At 36.1% G+C, this 18353-nt stretch overlaps 5 protein-coding genes across 5 annotated transcripts; 2 read left to right on the top strand and 3 right to left on the bottom strand.

Moving 5' to 3' along the window:
• Positions 1-19: 19 nt before the first annotated feature.
• LOC8280887 (non-specific lipid transfer protein GPI-anchored 25) lies at positions 20-1212 on the top strand. Its single transcript, XM_002517056.4, has 3 exons — positions 20-518; positions 778-843; positions 930-1212. Exons 1-3 carry the CDS (start codon positions 176-178, stop codon positions 1103-1105), a joined length of 585 nt encoding a protein of 194 aa, XP_002517102.1. The 5' UTR covers positions 20-175; the 3' UTR covers positions 1106-1212.
• A 25-nt stretch (positions 1213-1237) lies between these two features.
• LOC8280886 (probable RNA helicase SDE3) lies at positions 1238-5650 on the bottom strand. The gene is made up of 5 exons (XM_002517055.3): positions 5277-5650; positions 3965-4743; positions 3714-3878; positions 2073-3536; positions 1238-1716 (listed from the first exon to the last, which is right to left on the bottom strand). Exons 2-5 carry the CDS (start codon positions 4739-4741, stop codon positions 1474-1476), a joined length of 2649 nt encoding a protein of 882 aa, XP_002517101.2. The 5' UTR covers positions 4742-4743; positions 5277-5650; the 3' UTR covers positions 1238-1473.
• A 593-nt stretch (positions 5651-6243) lies between these two features.
• On the bottom strand, positions 6244-9076 carry LOC8280885 (proteasome subunit beta type-2-A). Its single transcript, XM_002517054.4, has 3 exons — positions 8844-9076; positions 8616-8739; positions 6244-6701 (listed from the first exon to the last, which is right to left on the bottom strand). Exons 1-3 carry the CDS (start codon positions 8999-9001, stop codon positions 6375-6377), a joined length of 609 nt encoding a protein of 202 aa, XP_002517100.1. The 5' UTR covers positions 9002-9076; the 3' UTR covers positions 6244-6374.
• A 2460-nt stretch (positions 9077-11536) lies between these two features.
• LOC125371113 (major pollen allergen Ole e 6-like) lies at positions 11537-12144 on the top strand. The gene is made up of 2 exons (XM_048379344.1): positions 11537-11872; positions 11975-12144. Exons 1-2 carry the CDS (start codon positions 11674-11676, stop codon positions 12001-12003), a joined length of 228 nt encoding a protein of 75 aa, XP_048235301.1. The 5' UTR covers positions 11537-11673; the 3' UTR covers positions 12004-12144.
• A 1143-nt stretch (positions 12145-13287) lies between these two features.
• Positions 13288-15813, bottom strand: LOC8280883 (vicilin Car i 2.0101). The gene is made up of 6 exons (XM_002517052.4): positions 14931-15813; positions 14668-14843; positions 14503-14583; positions 14158-14412; positions 13750-14056; positions 13288-13660 (listed from the first exon to the last, which is right to left on the bottom strand). Exons 1-6 carry the CDS (start codon positions 15745-15747, stop codon positions 13455-13457), a joined length of 1842 nt encoding a protein of 613 aa, XP_002517098.2. The 5' UTR covers positions 15748-15813; the 3' UTR covers positions 13288-13454.
• Positions 15814-18353: the final 2540 nt, after the last annotated feature.

An 18353-nucleotide genomic window follows, 5' to 3' on the forward strand; every position in this document is an offset into this window, starting at 1 on the left:
AAAATTAAGCAAAATGCAATGATATAGATACGGCGTCGTTAAATAATTGCGAAGGGCAGTTTTGTCAAAGCAGACTTACAAACTAAAGCCCTTTCCCGCCATTATAAGACTGATCTATAACTGACTAGAAAGAAAAAACCACCAAAATCCCTCTCTTCTTTCTCCCTCTAAAAACATGACCACCATTTTCGCCCCAGTCATTTTCCTTCTCATGGCCACAGCTTCACAGACACCATGTCCGCCGCCACCAGTAGCAAGCTGCACCGGCGAGCTAGTGGCTATCTCTCCATGCCTCGGCTACATTTCCTCGGAGCCAAACAACATGACGGAAACACCTACTTCTCAGTGCTGCGATGCTTTAGAGAAAGCTTTCAGTTCCAGTGAAGGTAACTGCTTCTGTTATCTGATAAAGCAGCCTCTGATCTTTGGATTCCCACTAAACCAATCGAGAGTGGTGTCCTTGCCTTCCGTTTGTTCAGAAACGACGAATTTCACATCTCTCGAATCGATTTGTTCAGGTTAGAGTTTTAATATCGCAATTCTTGATTTGATGCAATCTGCAAAACTTTTCTTTGTTTAATTTGGTGTTTGGTCATTAATTAGGGATTTTTTGGATGTTTATTAGAGTGAAAAAAAAAAAAAACAGCAAATGGCTCAATGGCACATATTGGAATATTAGGCGCACGTTAGCATATATGCGTTAGGAATTATAAGGTATTTTAAAGGTTCAGTAGATTTCACACGGACCGACTCTCAGTCTATTCTTTGTGATTACAGGATCGCCAGCACTGCCTCCTCTCCATAGCATAACAGATCCAGTGACTAAAAAACCATCTAATTCTGGTAACTGGACTCTAGTAGTTCATTATTGCATCTAAATAACGGTAGTATTAGTTTTGTGTTAATTAAGCACTCGAACTTGCCAACAGGAAATGCTGAGAATTCGTCTGCACCAATGAGTTTCACACCAACTGCAGAGAAGCTGCCGCCGTCACAGTTGATAAAACCAGCCAGCCATTCATCTGCAGCGGGACATATTAGCAGTTGGTTTCTTCCTGAAGCACTGATAACATCTGCAGCAGTTTTCATCTTGGCTCATCTGTAACGTGATAAATAATCTGATTTCTACTTGAGGGTCTACTTGTTTTGAAATAACAAACTCGTCAGTGTATTAGTTGACACATTTATTTGTAATGACATATATGTTCTCTAACAAAAAGGCAACAGCATTCTAGAGTAGATACAATATCAACATTCCATTTCTTTCTAGTGTTCACAGTGGTATCAGACCACTACATCCTGCAAGTCAAAATATTTCATTTGGTAAACAACTCTTAAATTTCACCAGATCCTATTGCTTCCTCATTTACCACCAGATTTTCCACCTTCAAAAACAAGGGAAGCATCTTATCTAAAATCAAAAACAAAATTAAACATAAATTGTTTTAATGTACGCGAAGATTTAATCAAATTTTACTTCCAACCATCAGACCATTCAGTTTCATCCGTGACAGGCTTTGGAGTTTCTGCTTGACAGTAGTCTTGATTCCATCCATGCTCTTCAGTGGACTGAGGGTTTCCGTTATAATAGTCATAGTTGGCACCATCATCCTGTATTTGATATTCTTCAACATACTCTTCTCCTTCTGGGAGACCACAACCCTGATAAGACTCGTGGTCTGCACAATACCATAAAAGCTTACTCCAGTGTGGGTCCTGCAAATTGCAAACAACAAAAAGTAAGAAAAACAAATGCACGGCATAAGAGTTCCTTTAAATGTGCATCATATGGCTATGACATTTAAGTTTGAAACATCATACTCTTGGTCATATTTTAATTGTTGGCTCGCACTTTAGCACAAACCCTCGGAGCAAATACCGACACAATTCTATCAATTGAGTTATGAGTATAATAATATGTGTGATTATGCATATTACATAGTTTGTGCAATAGTAATGCTAGGGTTAACTAGGATCCAATCTCTAGGAAAGTCTACTCTGTCAAGTAACATGAATTTCTTTCTATTTGCTTGACCTAATCTCTTATAATGGCCTACAAATAAAAGTATTACCTTATTGACAATATGCGGATTCCCGATTAAGATAAGCAGTGACATTGCACGGGTAATAGCCACATTGAACCTTTTTGGATTGCTCAAAAAACCCAAACAATGAGCTCTGTCAAAGTCATTGTGTTTCACTGTTGATCTGACAGTAGAAATGACAATTACTTTTCTTTCTTGACCTTGAAATTGTTCAACACTGCCAACTTTTATGTCAGGCATATCCAAATCATCAAAGGCCTTCTTTAGTTTGAGCACTTGCTGCCTATAAGGTGTAATGACCCCAATATCAACCTCATTCAGATTTCCCCCAGCAATCAGTTTGTTTATGATCTCCACCACCTTGCTTGCTTCAATTCGGTTGAACCATGATGGGTTATTTCCTTCCCTCTCATCACACCCTTGTATACCAAAAAAGAGGACAGGAAATTCCCTTCCCGGAAGCAGATTTACCGAAGACAACAAGGAAATGGTATCATCATTAGACTCTTTGCTCGCAATCAACTCCCCTTCATAGAAGAGTTCTGAAGGCAGTTTTAGAATTTCTGGGTGACATCGGTAGTTCCTAACCAGTTTTGTTATATAATTTTCATCTCCATTGCAGTAACATTCACATTCAAAAAGCCTCTCCAAGTATGATTTCTGTAATCCCAGATCCCCTGCATCTCTCGAGTATATTACAGGACCCAACTGCTTGGGGTCTCCAGCAAGAACGACAACTGTATCCCTCCCACAGAGGTTGGATAAAGGGATCATACTTTCTGGCTCTGAAGCTTGGCCAGCCTCATCCAGGAAAATATGAGAGAAATGACCTCGTTCAACACCCTCTGCATAGAGATAACAAGCACTCATAAATGTTGATATGATGATCCTATAGCGTCTGAGAGCGCTGAGGGGGGGACATTTGAAGAGAAGCTCATCGAAGAAACAAAAGCGAATATAATCAGACTTGATATCTCCGAATGGTCGGGAAGTTGCATTGAGTCTGAATATTTCATTCTGTCGAATGTTAGCAGCCTTCTCACGGAGAAGCTTCTCTAGCAAGTGATCTGCTGCACTATTCGAGGGTGCGCACACAAGAATCCGTGTATCCTTTCGGTTTTTATACAGCTGGAGAATTGCTTCCACTATTGTCATAGTTTTACCAGTACCTGGAGGCCCATAAATTATATAGGGTGGAGCTCTTTTGCAGCCAAGGATCATCTCTATTGAACACATTTGCTCTTCATTAAGGTTACAAGTTATTGGCACCAGAGGTGCAGTTTCAGTAAGCCTATTTCCAAAGCATTCGGATGGAAATAAGAGCTCCATTTCCAAATTTTCAGCGGCATCTACTGCCTGATACTGTCTTCTTATATTGACTCGATTATACGTGAAGTGTACATCATACAGATTCCCATCTGAATGGCAGGTGTGAAATTGTGGGTCAAATTTCAAATACACTTCATCAGCCTCAACACGATGAATATAGCCCTGAAACATTAGTTTTGCAGGAAATGATTAAGCTTACTGAAACAAGAAAACTGATACAGTCAACAAAAAATGAACACGATAAAATGCATCAACTGCTTTTTTATCAGCTGGAATTTGTTCAAGCTTACTCTCTAGAAAATGATGTCAAACCAGAGTTTAATTTATGTAAGCAAAAACCTGATATGGCTGGGTTGTTTTATCCACGTTTGCAAGCTTGACAAAGATGTAATCTCCGTAGACAAGTGAAGGTCTCCGCTCAGCAAGCCCTGGGACCATGAGGGCCAGAACGTTCCCCATCCTCCTCATCCTGACACCCTCCATGTCATAAGATCTCATGTCTTCCTGAACCATCAAATAACCAACTTCAAAACAATAGATAACATATTCCACACCACCATAGTTAATGTTTTTCTGAAGGGAAAGCTTACCTCCATGTGTATTTCTTCCATGATCAACAAGGTTTTAAAATAAGAAGCATAATTCTCTCTTGTTAGACCTCCTGTGACAGCATCAGGGGTCTGCTTGCTCTCAATCAATTCTCTAACTTCCATAGGAATATCATAACGAGGAAGCCTATTTTTCAATGCCCATCCTGCCTTCCTCATAGGTCGTGAACCTGCAACATATGTGTCCACAGTAAACTGCTTCGTTCTTCTAGTTCTTGAATATGGCTTTTTTGATGCCAAAGACCTAGATATCTTATCTTCAGCCAACAGAAAAACCACTCGTTCAATTCTATCACTTCCCACATCAAAATACACAACTGTAGTATACAATCCAATTTCCTGTGGTTTGCAATTTAGCCAAACGGTTAACGAGTCACCAGCCTGAAGCATTCTGTCTTCCAAATTAAAAGACTCTAGGAAACCTCGGCTGCTGTTCCCACCATTTGCTGATGGAGGCTCCATCAAGGAAAGTGTGAAAGAATTATTGGGATTGGAGGCATAAATTTTAGCCCACAAATCAACGGCTTCATCGGTGGTGTTCTTAATAGTGATTGAATCTGAAGCAGTTTCTCCAAGAACCACTGACTGAGGTTTCCCATTTTCAAAGGGGAATGGAACAGAAATGAAAATAGGACCCTCTTCAATTGGATCATAACTACACACAGATTTGTCATCCTGATAATCAATAAATCCAATTTCACCTTTGTCTCCAATTACTGAGTACTCATCATCATCCCATTTGCCTTCAATCGTGCCCATCACTAACCACAAAACAGAGATAACCAAATAATCCACTAGTTCAGCAAATTGTAAGCATGCTCAACACACACAGAAAAACGAATTTATCAAAAGTAAGTGCTTGTTTAAAGTCTTGGACTCTTTATGGGTAAAATCACAAATGTAGTAACTGAAGATACTATAATTCACAATAACCACAACCCATAAGCAAACCCATGTAGTATACAACAAGAAGAAATCAAAATTGTGAACAGAAAGAAATCAAAATTGTGAACAGAAAGAAATCAAAACCTGCTTCTCTCATTCAATTGACTGATAAAAACAACAGCTTCAACATTTAGAATTACAGGTAAAAACCCATTGTATGTGAACAAAAATTAAAAGCATGAACATTCATAATGTATTCATCCAATATCAGAAACAAGAAATCAACTCGAAATTTAAATTAGAGAAAGTGATTAATGGATCCCAGAAGAATTAAGAAACCCATTTAAATCATTACGTGTAACACTTATAATCTAGCACTTGTACATAAAGGAGGAAGAAGAACATTGACCTAAGCGGAAAGTAGAGAAAGAGAGATGAGAGAGTGGATTCAAATTGAAAATACAACGTAAGAAACAGAAAAAGAAGAGGTCATTTGGTGGGTTGAACTTGAAAGTGGAAACCTCGGTTTCTGCTTTTAACAAAAGAAAATGGCGAGAGAAGATCCAATTGAAAGAAGGGTCAAGGTTTCCATCCCAGTAGTACGACAGCACTGTACTAACTAGTCACAAAAAGAGAGCAATGGTTGGCAAACCATATTAAGATAGAAAAATGAATAAAGAAGAAGACTGAAGAGTTATGTGGCAGAGTCTCATTGGTTTCTCTGAAGAGTTAGTCACTCTCTGGAGTCTGAAATCGTGTCCTGATTGTGTGGATCGGTTACTGTGTACACTCGGTAAAAACTATTTATTCGGGAATTTTCTGGGGGTTAAAATGGTCCAAAGGATTCATTATTATTTTAATAAAAAACTGTTATTATGAATATGACATTGGTCACTGATCCATACCAACGAACTGGACCTCAATATCCGATATTACAATCAAATTGTACGCTGTAATTATTAGTTCTAAAACAGCTTTTGTGGTTCAGAATTTCTATTCGAAGATATCAATTCTGGAAATTTTAGAATTCTCCATCTGCTTCACTGTTCTATTTTTCGCCTGTTTAAAGAACAGAACATTTCTGCCAAGGCTCCTATAACTTCTAAACAATAATCCATAACTTCTCATTAGCGGCCTAATTTCTTTAAAGAAACATCTTGACAGCGGGTGTCTGTTACAGATATCAGTACCAAGATTTTCATCTAAGAATTTATACCCAGCAATCAACATCAAGTCAAGGAATTTTACTCCTGCCCCAGGATTCAGATGGTCATAACTTCATTTCCGTTACTTTCCTTTACAGCTCGTCATTTGGTAAGACAAGCACAAAACAGGAACCGAGGGATTCCAGTTGCGAAGTTGTGTGACATTCAAAATTACTTTTCAAGACAAAGCAAGTGTATTAACTAGTTCTGAGCAGTCAAATATAGCATTCCTATTGAACATTCAAATGAGACATTAAAAGGAAAAAAGAAAACACATGGAATTAAGTTCAAAGCAGGAAAACTCAGGCTGCTGGAACATCCTTGACACTTTCACGCCAGGCATACTCCCTTGCTCCATCCTTGTCAACAATCTTGATCACAAAATTTGGTGGTGCCACGACCAACCTGGATCGGATCTCCAATATGCACTTATCAACCAAATCAATTGCTTCTTCCACTGACATGCCACTATGGAAGTGTCTGTCCATCATGGCGAGAGAAAAATAGGACCCATACCCAAATGCTCCCTTATCAACTTTGTGAAGGGTAGCAATATAGTCAATGTAGTAGAGAGAAGGACCAGTCTCCTTGTCATAGCCAGCCAGAAGGATGTTCACAGAGTACGGGTTCTGAAAATTCAAACGTTCAGTTCAGTAGGACACAACAATAGTACTATCAGCTAAAATTGCAGTCTCTTGAGTCCATCCGGGAAGCAAATAAAATGAGAAACACAGTCCAGCATTCAATAAGAGCACAAATAGATAAATTACTGAAATCAACAGATGTTGCAATGGGATACCAAAACATCATGCATTCACCAACCAACAACTATGACAACATATCAGGACAGCAGAATCCAACCTTAATGAAATCTCAAGACTAGCAGTGCCAAAGAAGATTGGTACAACTTAGAGGATACATAAAATTGATAAGATTTGTATAGCACGCACATCTCTCTCTTTCTTCTCTCCCCTCCCCCCACAGAGTACGGGTTCTGAAAATTCAAACGTTCAGTTCAGTAGGACACTACAATAGTACTATCAGCTAAAATTGCAGTCTCTTGAGTCCATCCGGGAAGCAAATAAAATGAGAAACACAGTCCAGCATTCAATAAGAGCACAAATAGATAAATTACTGAAATCAACAGATGTTGCAATGGGATACCAAAACATCATGCATTCACCAACCAACAACTATGACAACATATTAGGACAGCAGAATCCAACCTTAATGAAATCTCAAGACTAGCAGTGCCAAAGAAGATTGGTACAACTTAGAGGATACATAAAATTGATAAGATTTGTATAGCACGCACATCTCTCTCTTTCTTCTCTCCCTCCACCCCCCCCAACCCCCCCCCCCCCCCCCCCCCCCCCCCGATAAAGGTTCTTAAACACATGAATTAGAGATTAGAGCGGGACACACACTCTCTCATTGATATAGCTTAGAGGACACATAAAATTGATAAGATTTGTATAGCATATGCATCTCTCTCTCTCTGCACAAAGATTCTTAAACACGTGACTTAGAGAATAGAGGGAGATTCTCTCTCTCTCGCACGCCAGCTCAGGCTCCATATAATGTCAAACAGGCATGCTCAAGCCCAAGAGACTCAGCCCAGTTGGACTATGCAAATCTCAAGAGAGGGGGATGGATGAGCACAAGCAGCATGACTGTCCATCCTCAATAAACAATTTTGGAAAATAGGTGTTTCACCCGAGTCCTGAACAAGGGAAACCAAGGTAAAAAAGGTACACCTAATGGGGATATATCCAGCTCCCCAATGTCCTGGAGCTTATATAAAGTATGTGGAACAGTTATGTCTAATCTATCTAAACAAGTATGTTTACAAACTTATAATGAAGCACCTTGAGGAACTAGACATCTTGCAACACATCCCAACAAGTATGTCCATACTTATCCTGGAAGCTTAAGAAAGCTAGCCTAGGCAAAGCTTAAAATCTGGACCACTGCACACAAAGATGCACCATGCAAGGGGGAGGGAAAAAAAAAAAAAAAAAAGAAAAACCAACTGCCCCCTCCCCTTGTCCCTCTAGTTTATCTTGCTCTTGAGTAGCTTTCTCAGTATTTTCCAGCATTCATCTCTTAACCTTTGGACAATGGCTGATTCCACAGAAAATCATGTTCCTTTCCCCAGTTATCCTCGCTGAGCTCGTATTTGTCTGCTCTAAACATACTTGATCATTTTCCAAGACAAACCATTCGCTTTATCTCACATTGAGAGGCCTTAACTACATCTCTTATTCACAGTTCGTTGCAAATTTCATATGAAGTAAGGGATTATTTTGCTTTTTAATTTTATTATTTTTATTTAGTTTGGATACGATATAATGTAATGGTTTTTATAAACGTTAAGACTAAAGAGCATGTTGTTGGAATTCAAAGTCTAGAAAAGACATTAAAAAACACACGGACATGGTACCAAATCCGACAGATATATATGCACCAGTTGATAGTAATAAACAAATCCACAACAACAAACCCTAAACCCAAAATCCACAGACTTATGCAAACAAATATACCTTTCTCAAAGCAGTAGCAAGCTCTCCACGAGTGAAGTTAGCAGCAGCAGCAGTACTCAAAGGGATTCCGTTACGAAACTGATACAGCGACACATTCTTCTGTATATACTCCGTGAATTGAACTCTTCACCAAAACCAAATCACAGTTATGTTAATTACATTTATTAATAACAAAAAAAATTGTTCTGGTGTAGAGTAATAGTGAATTAGCGAGTGATAATATAAAACCTGTCGCCGGGTTCACCGCTGGCGGCGATGAGTTTGTGAGAATCGAGGACCATGATTTTGTCTTCATTGGACTTGTGGACGAGGATGCTGTGTACGGCCGATGTATCGGATGCTACTATTGCGAAATCGTTGCCTACTAATCCAAATACGCACTCCATTCTTATTGATCTCTTGCTTCTGTCTGCCTTTTCTTCGATCCAACTCTTTTTAGTGCTTTTTCTCTTCTTGAGCAACAAGTTGGGGAAACTTTGAAGGTAAGGGTATTTTGGTCTTTTGCTATGTTGTACAGTGATGTTTGGCTGATGAAAGTCGTGTGTTTTAGTTTAGGAATAAGAGTTTTAGTTTGGGATGGTTTAGGATTGTCTATCCTCCTCTTCCAAACGTGTAGTTTTTTTTTTTTTTTTAAATCCTTAAATTAGAAACTGCATTAATTAGAAATATTAAATCATTAGTTGAAATTAAATAGACACATCTTATTTTTAAAAGGGGAGCGTGTATTAAAAAACTATCAACCACATCAGAAAAGAAGTCTCGTTAAAAAACAATTCAGAAAATTATGTGAAAAAAATCTTAAAAAGGAAAAAGAGTACTCCAAAACTAAAATCACAAAAAGATAATAAAATCATAACATATTTATCAACAGAAAGTGTTGAATCCATAAAGGGTATTCGTCCTCAAGCTAATATATGAGCAACTAAGTTGCAAATTCGATTAATTAAATTAAAATAAACAGTAAAAAATAAAGATGCAAGTCTCCGAATGTCCTCCAAAACCATACTAAATTCAAAAAAGACAATAAAATCGTTATTAATAATATTAACAGCTTCTACGTAATCCGATTCCAACTGAATATCACTTGAACCACATTCGAGAGCAACGCGCATACCTTCTCGAATAGCCTACATCTTATCAAAAAGAGGAGAGGAAATATAAGACTCACTCATATTGCCAAAATCCGAATAGGTTGCCCGTTTCCCACATACTACCGCACCTCTTTTGTCAAGTTTAAATCTACTCCAGACAAGACTGTGCTAAATATTATAGGGGTTACTCCCAAGTAGACCTGTTCATTGGCCGGGCCTGACCGGGCTTGATTTTATTTTGAACAAGCCTAAGCCCGTCCAAGCCCGAAATTTTTTTAATATCTCTCAGCCCAAGCCTGAGCCCGAATTTTTTTTAAAAATTCCGGCCCGGCCCGACCAATTGTTAAACCTGTAAATACGGATCGGGTTCGGGTCGGGCTTGAGTTTAGTTTTATTTAAATATATTATTAATAACAATAAAATTATAAACAAAAATAATAGATAGCTAAGTGGTAAGTAGCACTTAATTATAAGTTAAAGGTCACAAGTTTAAATGCTAAATATGATTTTTTTTTTTATGAATTTGGGCCGAGCCGGATTTGTACACAAAAATTATTATCCAAACCCGACCCGAACAGTGCGGGCGGAGCGGATACCCAGGCCTATAAATAGGTCTACTCCCAAGAGAGGCCTCCAAAACTGAGCTAAATGAGAAGTACTTTTCTTTGAGAACCCTAGCCACCAAAAGATTAGGCCTACTAATTTGAACAAATATTTATTATTGGAGTTTTGTTGACCTTCAATTTATATGTATTTTCACTGTCAATTCTATTATCCTGTTACATATACAATATTAAAATATGAATCAAGTATTTTATAAAAATTATTTTTTGTGACTAAAAAGAAATTCATCTAAGAAAATAATAAGTTATTTTTCAAACAATACAGATTTATGAAAATGAAAAAGAAAATACAAAAACTAGCTAAATATACATCGATTAATACATCAACTATGCCTTTAATGATTTGTAGCTATCTTTTTTTTTTTATTTGATACAAGAGGAGGGAAAAATCCAACGACAAACAAAAGAAGAAGAAAAAAAGAGAAACTAGCCAGGGACCATTCTTGGCCAAGAGACACCAATAGCATCTGACAGCAACATTTGAAGAACAGGAGGCGGAGGCTCCACCAATTCAGTCACACCAAGTTGAAACTTGAAGGCTATCTTTGGTGGCCGGTAGTTGACATCAGTTAATAAGAAATTGTTTAACTTGGCTAATGTTGATTAAATCATTTCTATAAACTGAACATAAAGTTTTTTAAGTATTTTTATATTCTCTTTCATTAAGAATATAGTAATCTTTTTTCAAAACGCACCAAATCCTAGAACATAATTTCTTCATACTTTTCTGCAAATAAAACAAGTTATTTTTTAAAAGAAATATGTTTTGATTAATAACAAAATAAGTATTCAGGAAGCCTATGTATCTAGGAACGTGCAGAATCATATGTAGGATTCCGATAATTATCAATTGGGAACCCAATGAATGTCAATTTGTTTTAGTCTCTTAATGACATAATATGTTGCCATGAAAATAGCAGAAGCTTCAAGAATTAATGGTCGCATTGTGATAAGTTAAGATGTTCATATTTTCTGCAAGCAAGCATGTCAATTTAGTAGAGTAGTATTATTAGGATAAATTAAGGGTGGAACTATTTTCTTTGATTATTTATTTCTTTATGATGATTTATTTTGATAAAAATAGGAGTTGGTTGAATTGACTCCACCATTTTTCACTAAGAATAGGACGTTAGAGAAAATACATGATTAAAACCAACAAATTTTACCGTCTTTAAAGGACAATCACTCGACAACCCATATTAGATTGCTATAAATTCTGATCGTCTTCTCCCTTAGAAGAGCAAGGGTGGATACACATACAGAATAAAAAGGGAAGTTCAGGAACCCCAGTGCACGAATACTTAAATAAAGATACTTCTCACTACTAAAACTTAAAAAGAAAAAATGGCAAACAACAAGGTTGCTGCACTGTTGGTTATGTGCCTTGTTCTTGTTGCTGCTGTCGAGCTACTTCCTCAAGCCGGGGCTGACAAATTTGCCTCTTGCTTCAACAACTGCGAGCAGGAATGCAAGGCTTCCGGACAGGGCCAGACCTTCTGCGAAATGAAGTGCGACACTGACTGCTTCAACAAAGATGTTGCTGGTAATTTGTCCCCCATGAACCTCTAAATTATGTAAATAAATTCATTATATTATATATATATGTTTTCATTTATTTCGTATGTTTGTATTGTGGTTTATGCAGCGAGGCTGAAATTCCCTATTAATCCATGAGGGAGGAGGCATCATAATTGGTGGATCATCAGAAGACACCCTCGTAATAAATGAGAATGGCACAGCAGTGAAGGAAGACTTCATTTGTATTATTTCTCATTCGTAATAAAATACATAATATCTACAATTTTTCTTCCTATACATTTTCTCTTACTTTCTCTTGTTCTTTCTTTTTCTTTTTCTTTAGAAAAAAAATAATCTCCTTTCTTCCTGTGTGATACAACTGACAGATATAAGGCTTTCAGCTGTTCAGTTTTACCAACACAAATGATAGCCATTAATAATAATAATAATTTGTAAATGTGCAAAAAAGTTTATAATATATAAAATTAGTGTATTCGTATAGTTGTTATATTAATATAATTGGTAATTACTGATTGTTATTGGATACCAAGCTTTTATTCATTAATCAATGCTTATTATAAAAAGGAAATGGAACTGATAAATCTATTATAACAGAGCAACGAAGTTATTATTTTAATTCAAATAGAGTAATTAGTATTTATATTTTAAATACATTTTCTTTTTAAAAAAAATAAGAACCTTACACACAAGGCTCTTTGGATTGTGGTATTATAAATATGCCGTGTTAATATATAAATAAAAAATAAAAAATGACGAATTCTAATCCAATTCATTTATTAAAAATGATAAGAATATAAACAAATTATATGTTTAATCGGTTTAGGTATATAGATTGAACTAACTTTTTATATAATATAATATGTATAAACTTATTTAAACATTTAATCAGATAATATTTACTCTATGACTGAAATAAAAAAATTGAAAACATAAGGAAGAAAATATGGTTTAATCTTTACAATTAATATATAAACGACTATGAAAACGATTCGTTTAAAAATTCTTGGGTACATGTCAACAAAAACAAAAGAATTCTTAGGTACAATATATTCAACACATAGAATTGTTAACTTCCAAAATTAAGAGTTTTATGATGACCTTTCATACGACAGCCACTTATTCTATATTAAGTGATTATATATTATTAATTATAATTAAAAAATATATAATAAAATAATAATTGCGGCGCAATATTTGAATTAATAACTATACTATTAATTTAAAGAGGTGTTAATTCTTTTTACATATAGAAAAATGGAGAATGTATCATCCAGCAGGCAGAAAAAGACATTGTGAAATTGGATACTAATACATGGCAGGTCTTTTGTTTTTTTGTAGAACCACCACCGAGAAAGAAATGAATCTAAAATTTGAAGTTTCAGGATTTGGAAGGCAGATGCTGCAATTGGGTCATTCAGAAAACAGACAAATCAGCAGAACTTCTTATTTATTGACAGTGGAAATCTTCTTGATTTCCACAGTTACGTACACTCGTAGATATTTGCATAACATTTACATTTAGCAGAACAGACTCTTAACACGATACAGCATCGTACCTTCTCTCTCCTTTTTCCTCTACCCGCAACTCAAAAGAAACCAGGAAAGTCCAAAATTGAAGGGATAGAGTGGCCTCTTCCTTCCTCTCTTTGTTGCCTCTGGCCCTGTTGAGGTCCTGCCACAAAGTGTGATTCCTTTTGGTTTCTGAATATCTTCTCTATTAGTTCTGCTGGTACATTGAAAGACAGCTCTTTTGCCTCTATTTCAATCTGGTTCATTACGTTATCTCTTTGCCCTGCATAACAAAACCAAACCAACGACAGGAAATTAATCCTTTTTAAGTTTATGAATGTCCTAATTTGAGCTGTAAAGATTTAGGCATACCAGCAAGGAAGTTCCTGTGATTGTTCGAGGCATTAATTCCGAACCACAATGTAAGCAGATTTTCATTTTGCGAAGCCAGAAGTGCTGTAGGATGACCTGCCGGCATTATAAAGACACCTCCAGGTGACAAATTGGAGCTGATCTTTCGGTAATGCTCCGCACCACCTTTTGTTTCTTGTTCTTGTTGGGATTCCTTCTGTTTTTGGCTTGCTACATGTGGACAGGCCATTTCCACGCGTCCACTGCCTTCCAATACTAAACCAATTGTTGTAGTTCTGGAATTGTAGTGCGGTACCATTAACGATCCCTACAAAATTTAATTTTCTTACTCATAAAAGTTGATTGGAAGTGTCAATGTACCCTAAAACAAGGAATTATGACTATATTTCAGACCAATTGTTTGCTTACTCTTTTAATTTCAGCATAAGAGACAGAGACGTCCATGTCCTGAAGCTGCTTGTGATCACTTGGTGAGGCCTCCCACAAGTTTCCATATCTATTGGAGTATAGAGGCTGTTGATTGCGAAGATTTAAAGGAGCTTGGCCTTTCTGCCTTGTTGATGAAACGCGTTGGCTTAGGGCCTTAAGCTGCTTTTGAGGAGCTTTCACGATCACGCCCTGCCTTTGCTGACCAAAGAGCTTGTCTAGCTGATCTCTTGGGGTCTAATATTAGATTAGACAAAATAGTAGAACCAAATTAGTACTATATCATGATTCCTGGAAAGGATCAAAGAAAAGTCGAGGAAGCCTTACATCAAGAGCGGCCTCAAGAACATCATTGCTGAAGACTGTGTAAAATGACTCGAGGTTTCCACCTCCTGCAGCTGAGAAACTCTGAAAGGATAACAAGCACTATAAGATTGTATACCAAAACATAAAAATAAAAATTGAAGCTTCGGAAGAACAGGAGATAATTACACTAAATTCTCCAGGAATATTGACAGGCTGAATAAGAGTTGCCAATCTCAACATTTCATTATTGTCATGGTTACTCATGTAAACAGTAGCTCCTGCAGGAATCTTGATAACATCGCCAGTCTCCAAGTTGTAGGAGACTCTCTTCTCTCGCAACACATAGCTAATAGTGCATTTACCTGTAGAATTCAAAGGATAACACTCTTACATTAGAAAAACTATGTCGAAATTGTAATCAATTACAATCGAATAGGTAAAGCGCTCACCATTTAGGACAACAACAAGAGATTCTGCATCAAAATGATTTGGAACAATAAAAGTGTTAGGAACAGCATCCAACAATAGCAAGCGATAATTTTCGATTCCACGAAGAAGCTCAGAGCTCTCGGAGAACTTCTCAAGGACTCTAATATGTCCCTCGTCTGTCTTAAATGGAGATCTTAATCTCTGAGCATGGAAGTAGTAAGGGTTATTCTTGTGTTGCTCAATTTCTCTACTTCTAGTTTCTGTTTCCGAGTTTCCTCCGCCACCTCCATGCTCTCTTTCTTCCCATTCTTTTTGTTGCTCTTCATATTGCGTATAACACCTTCTTTTACACTGCTGTTTCTGCCTTCCTTCTTGTCTCTCACAGATTTCAAGACATCTTTCATATTGCTTTCGAGGATCATCACTTTTCTCTCTGTCTAGTTCGTGCTCTCGCGGTTGTCTCTCTTGCCCTTTTTCTTGTTCTCTTTCCCTCTCCTTAATCGGTTCCTCTTCACAGCGTTGCTGACATTTTTGCAGCTCTCTCTGGTCAGCTCCTTCTCTTCGGCAACGTTGCTGGCACCGTTCAATCTCCCAGCGAGGACTCTTCGGATCTCCACCTTTGTTGCCGTTTCCTTTATCTCCATATTGGTGTTCACAGCGCACTGCACAGCTAACTAACCCTGAAACCTCTGTCTCAATTTCATCGCAACGTTGTAAACATCGTTCTTTCCCGGTTTGGGGGTATGGAACTTCATAACCGAGAGACTGCAGGCCATAAGAAAGGAAGAGAAATATCAGCAAGAACATGAATGAAGGAGGCTTAGCTCTGATGGACATTGCTACTAGGTACTTGAATTTAAGGGTTTTTTTTTTCTAGTTAATTTCAGGGATACTGTTAACAAACAAACTAGAGGCATTATTTATATAGATGGTAGAGAAGAAGCATGAATCTAGGACAATAACATGCAAGGTGACACGGGTGCTGGAATTGGCGAGTGACGACGGAAGTCCTGCCATTTGCGAGTAAAATAAATTTATAATGGTAGTTTTTATATACTAATAATATATATAAAAAACATAGTATAACTTTCTTTTAGCTGCCAAATATATTTTTATTTTTTGTTAGCGTTTTCTTAACCATAATTAGTTTTAACTCTGCATTCCTTACTTTTAGTTATTTTTAGAAATTATAATATATAATTAAATTATATTTCTATATTACATATAAGAATAAGTTAAAATTTATAAATTTTAATAGTATAATTTTTTTTATATTTTTTAATAAATAAATAAAAATCTCATAAGCGTTAACATTTTAACATTTAAAAATAAACTAATTATTTAATTAAATATTTACTAAAATTTTATATTAAATTTATTCTATTAATTATTAATTAAATTATTGATGAATTAATGTTAATATTTTACTTTATTTTTTTAATATGGTCTCAGATACTGCACAAGCTGGATTGCTTGTGCAGGCTTCTCATCACTGACCAAGGGTGAAAGGGAGCGACCTTTCCTGCAGGAAATGTCACTTCTACCTTTCCCCTCTTAGAAAAATAGTCGTCGGACATATACAAGCATTAATATAAACTCTTCATTTGTTGTAAATAAACTTAGAATTTGTAACATACTCATCACTGTTTTATCAATACAAATTTATACAAACTTATTCAGTATGTTTACTTTACGTTATTATTTGAATTTAATATTAAAAAATTAAAAATATTTAAGACTAAATATAAAAACTAAACACAAAGTGTTACATGAAATTATTTCTTCAACATAATAAATAATATTTGTGAAAAGATTACTTATATAATAAGATTAATATATATTTTGTAAATATAATTAAATTAAAAATTATATTTATTTAATTATTACTAATAGAAAAATTTATTTTAAAAAATATTTTTCAAAAATAATAAATAATTAATCAATTAATATATTCAGCATTCATTAATACTATAAACACCAATAGCTATAAATAATAAGCAATTGCTGTAAATAATTTTATTAGATTCCATTATTATAGTTATTAAGTATCAGTTATTAACAACTATTGCGGACTACTAATCGTCAGCTTAATGAAAATAATGCTAGAAATAGATAAGAGTTATCCAGAATGGACAACAACATGCAAGGTGACACGAGTCCCGTAACTGGCGAGAGTGAGAAAGAGTGTGTGCAACTTGCGAGGCGCCACATATGTCTCTATAATATACACACGTACTCCTGAAACGAAGACAAAGTTTAGCAGATAGAATTTTGTTTGTTATGCAAAATGCACTTTTATATAATATCTGCCAAATTTGGTACCGATTCAATCTTATCTTAGTTTCTATTTGGTTCTTCTGTAACTCATGAGTTTGGCCCTGTGCATGTCCTTTTGTTTTTTCTGTGTCTCCCCTGTCTTCTTAGAAGTTTATTTCACTTTCCTTTTTTCCTTTTGTATTGCCCTTTTGGTTAGTCTTTCCCTTTCATTTCTTGTTGATGATTTCTCCTTCTTCACTGTGTTTGCTAAACAACGCTTCTTTATTGTACGTATGGCCATCTTTAGTATACTTTCCGAGAACTTTTTAAATATATAATTATATATTAATTTTTTACTATTGATTATTCATAATATGTTTAATGATGTAAGATATAAATATGTTTTATTTTTTACTAATGCAGAATCCAATCTCATCAAGTTAAAACACACAATTTTACTGATCAGTTTTTTTTTTTAAATTTTCAATTCTTTTTACTTCTTTTCATTCCAAATCAAAGTCATCAAGCATGGCACTTTAAGTAGGTATTTCTGTCATCTTATAAGGCATGTTATCCACCAAGTTTGTCCGAGTAGTCGGTAAGATTTCTGCATCTTGCTTTGTGTCATTACTGCATCCTTATCTAGCTCAATCCTGACAGTCTGAAAATGTTTCTGGTATGAAATGGAAGGTTGTTTGCTTGATTTAACACAAACCTTCTTCGTTTTTCTGGATTTTCTTATGGCAACTCCGATATCATATTCTTTATCGAGAAATTGTCGCTTTGAATGAAAACTCTTCTTACATTTTCTTCCACAAGATCCTTTTAGAAAGTCCTCGAATCAAAGTGGCGCATGCAGATTGTGCACGTTGAATTCGTCTAACATGCAGAGAGGAATGTCTCCCCCGCAAGATTTGGCCGTGGAAGTGCTTCGTTCGAAGAGGAACGTTTTGATTCCGCAAGCAGCAAGTGCTTCTGCTGCGGAGGAATCTGTCGAACCGCATCCAATGACAGCAACGCATAGCTTACGTCCTCAGATGGGGGATGTGGTTTAGAGTTCGAGGTTTAAAGGTGGATGTGGAGGTGGGTCTATTGAGAGGACAGAAGAAATTTGAGTAGAGATGATGTTGAAGGTTCTGTGAAATGGGCATGGTTAGGTTTAGATAAATGTTGTTTCTATTATTTAT

Source organism: Ricinus communis, chromosome 9 (genome assembly GCF_019578655.1).
Source record: "Ricinus communis isolate WT05 ecotype wild-type chromosome 9, ASM1957865v1, whole genome shotgun sequence".
Classification (NCBI taxonomy): Eukaryota; Viridiplantae; Streptophyta; class Magnoliopsida; order Malpighiales; family Euphorbiaceae; genus Ricinus; species Ricinus communis.

Bases quoted from the DNA above. Each gene is read 5' to 3' on its own strand.
- LOC8280887 (XM_002517056.4), top strand. From the start codon at position 176: ATGACCACCATTTTCGCCCCAGTCATTTTCCTTCTCATGGCCACAGCT. The intron at 519-777 runs GTTAGAGTTTTA...TTGTGATTACAG, and splicing joins TCTCGAATCGATTTGTTCAG to GATCGCCAGCACTGCCTCCT. The intron at 844-929 runs GTAACTGGACTC...ACTTGCCAACAG, and splicing joins TAAAAAACCATCTAATTCTG to GAAATGCTGAGAATTCGTCT.
- LOC8280886 (XM_002517055.3), bottom strand. From the start codon at position 4,741: ATGGGCACGATTGAAGGCAAATGGGATGATGATGAGTACTCAGTAATT. The intron at 3,537-3,713 runs GTTTTTGCTTAC...CTAATGTTTCAG, and splicing joins AAACAACCCAGCCATATCAG to GGCTATATTCATCGTGTTGA. The intron at 1,717-2,072 runs GTAATACTTTTA...TGCAATTTGCAG, and splicing joins ATCCGCATATTGTCAATAAG to GACCCACACTGGAGTAAGCT.
- LOC8280885 (XM_002517054.4), bottom strand. From the start codon at position 9,001: ATGGAGTGCGTATTTGGATTAGTAGGCAACGATTTCGCAATAGTAGCA. The intron at 8,740-8,843 runs GTTTTATATTAT...GTTTTGGTGAAG, and splicing joins AGCGGTGAACCCGGCGACAG to AGTTCAATTCACGGAGTATA. The intron at 6,702-8,615 runs GTATATTTGTTT...TTGAATTTTCAG, and splicing joins TTGCTACTGCTTTGAGAAAG to AACCCGTACTCTGTGAACAT.
- LOC125371113 (XM_048379344.1), top strand. From the start codon at position 11,674: ATGGCAAACAACAAGGTTGCTGCACTGTTGGTTATGTGCCTTGTTCTT. The intron at 11,873-11,974 runs GTAATTTGTCCC...TGGTTTATGCAG, and splicing joins CTTCAACAAAGATGTTGCTG to CGAGGCTGAAATTCCCTATT.
- LOC8280883 (XM_002517052.4), bottom strand. From the start codon at position 15,747: ATGTCCATCAGAGCTAAGCCTCCTTCATTCATGTTCTTGCTGATATTT. The intron at 14,844-14,930 runs GTGAGCGCTTTA...TGAATTCTACAG, and splicing joins TCTTGTTGTTGTCCTAAATG to GTAAATGCACTATTAGCTAT. The intron at 14,584-14,667 runs GTAATTATCTCC...TTATCCTTTCAG, and splicing joins ATATTCCTGGAGAATTTAGT to AGTTTCTCAGCTGCAGGAGG.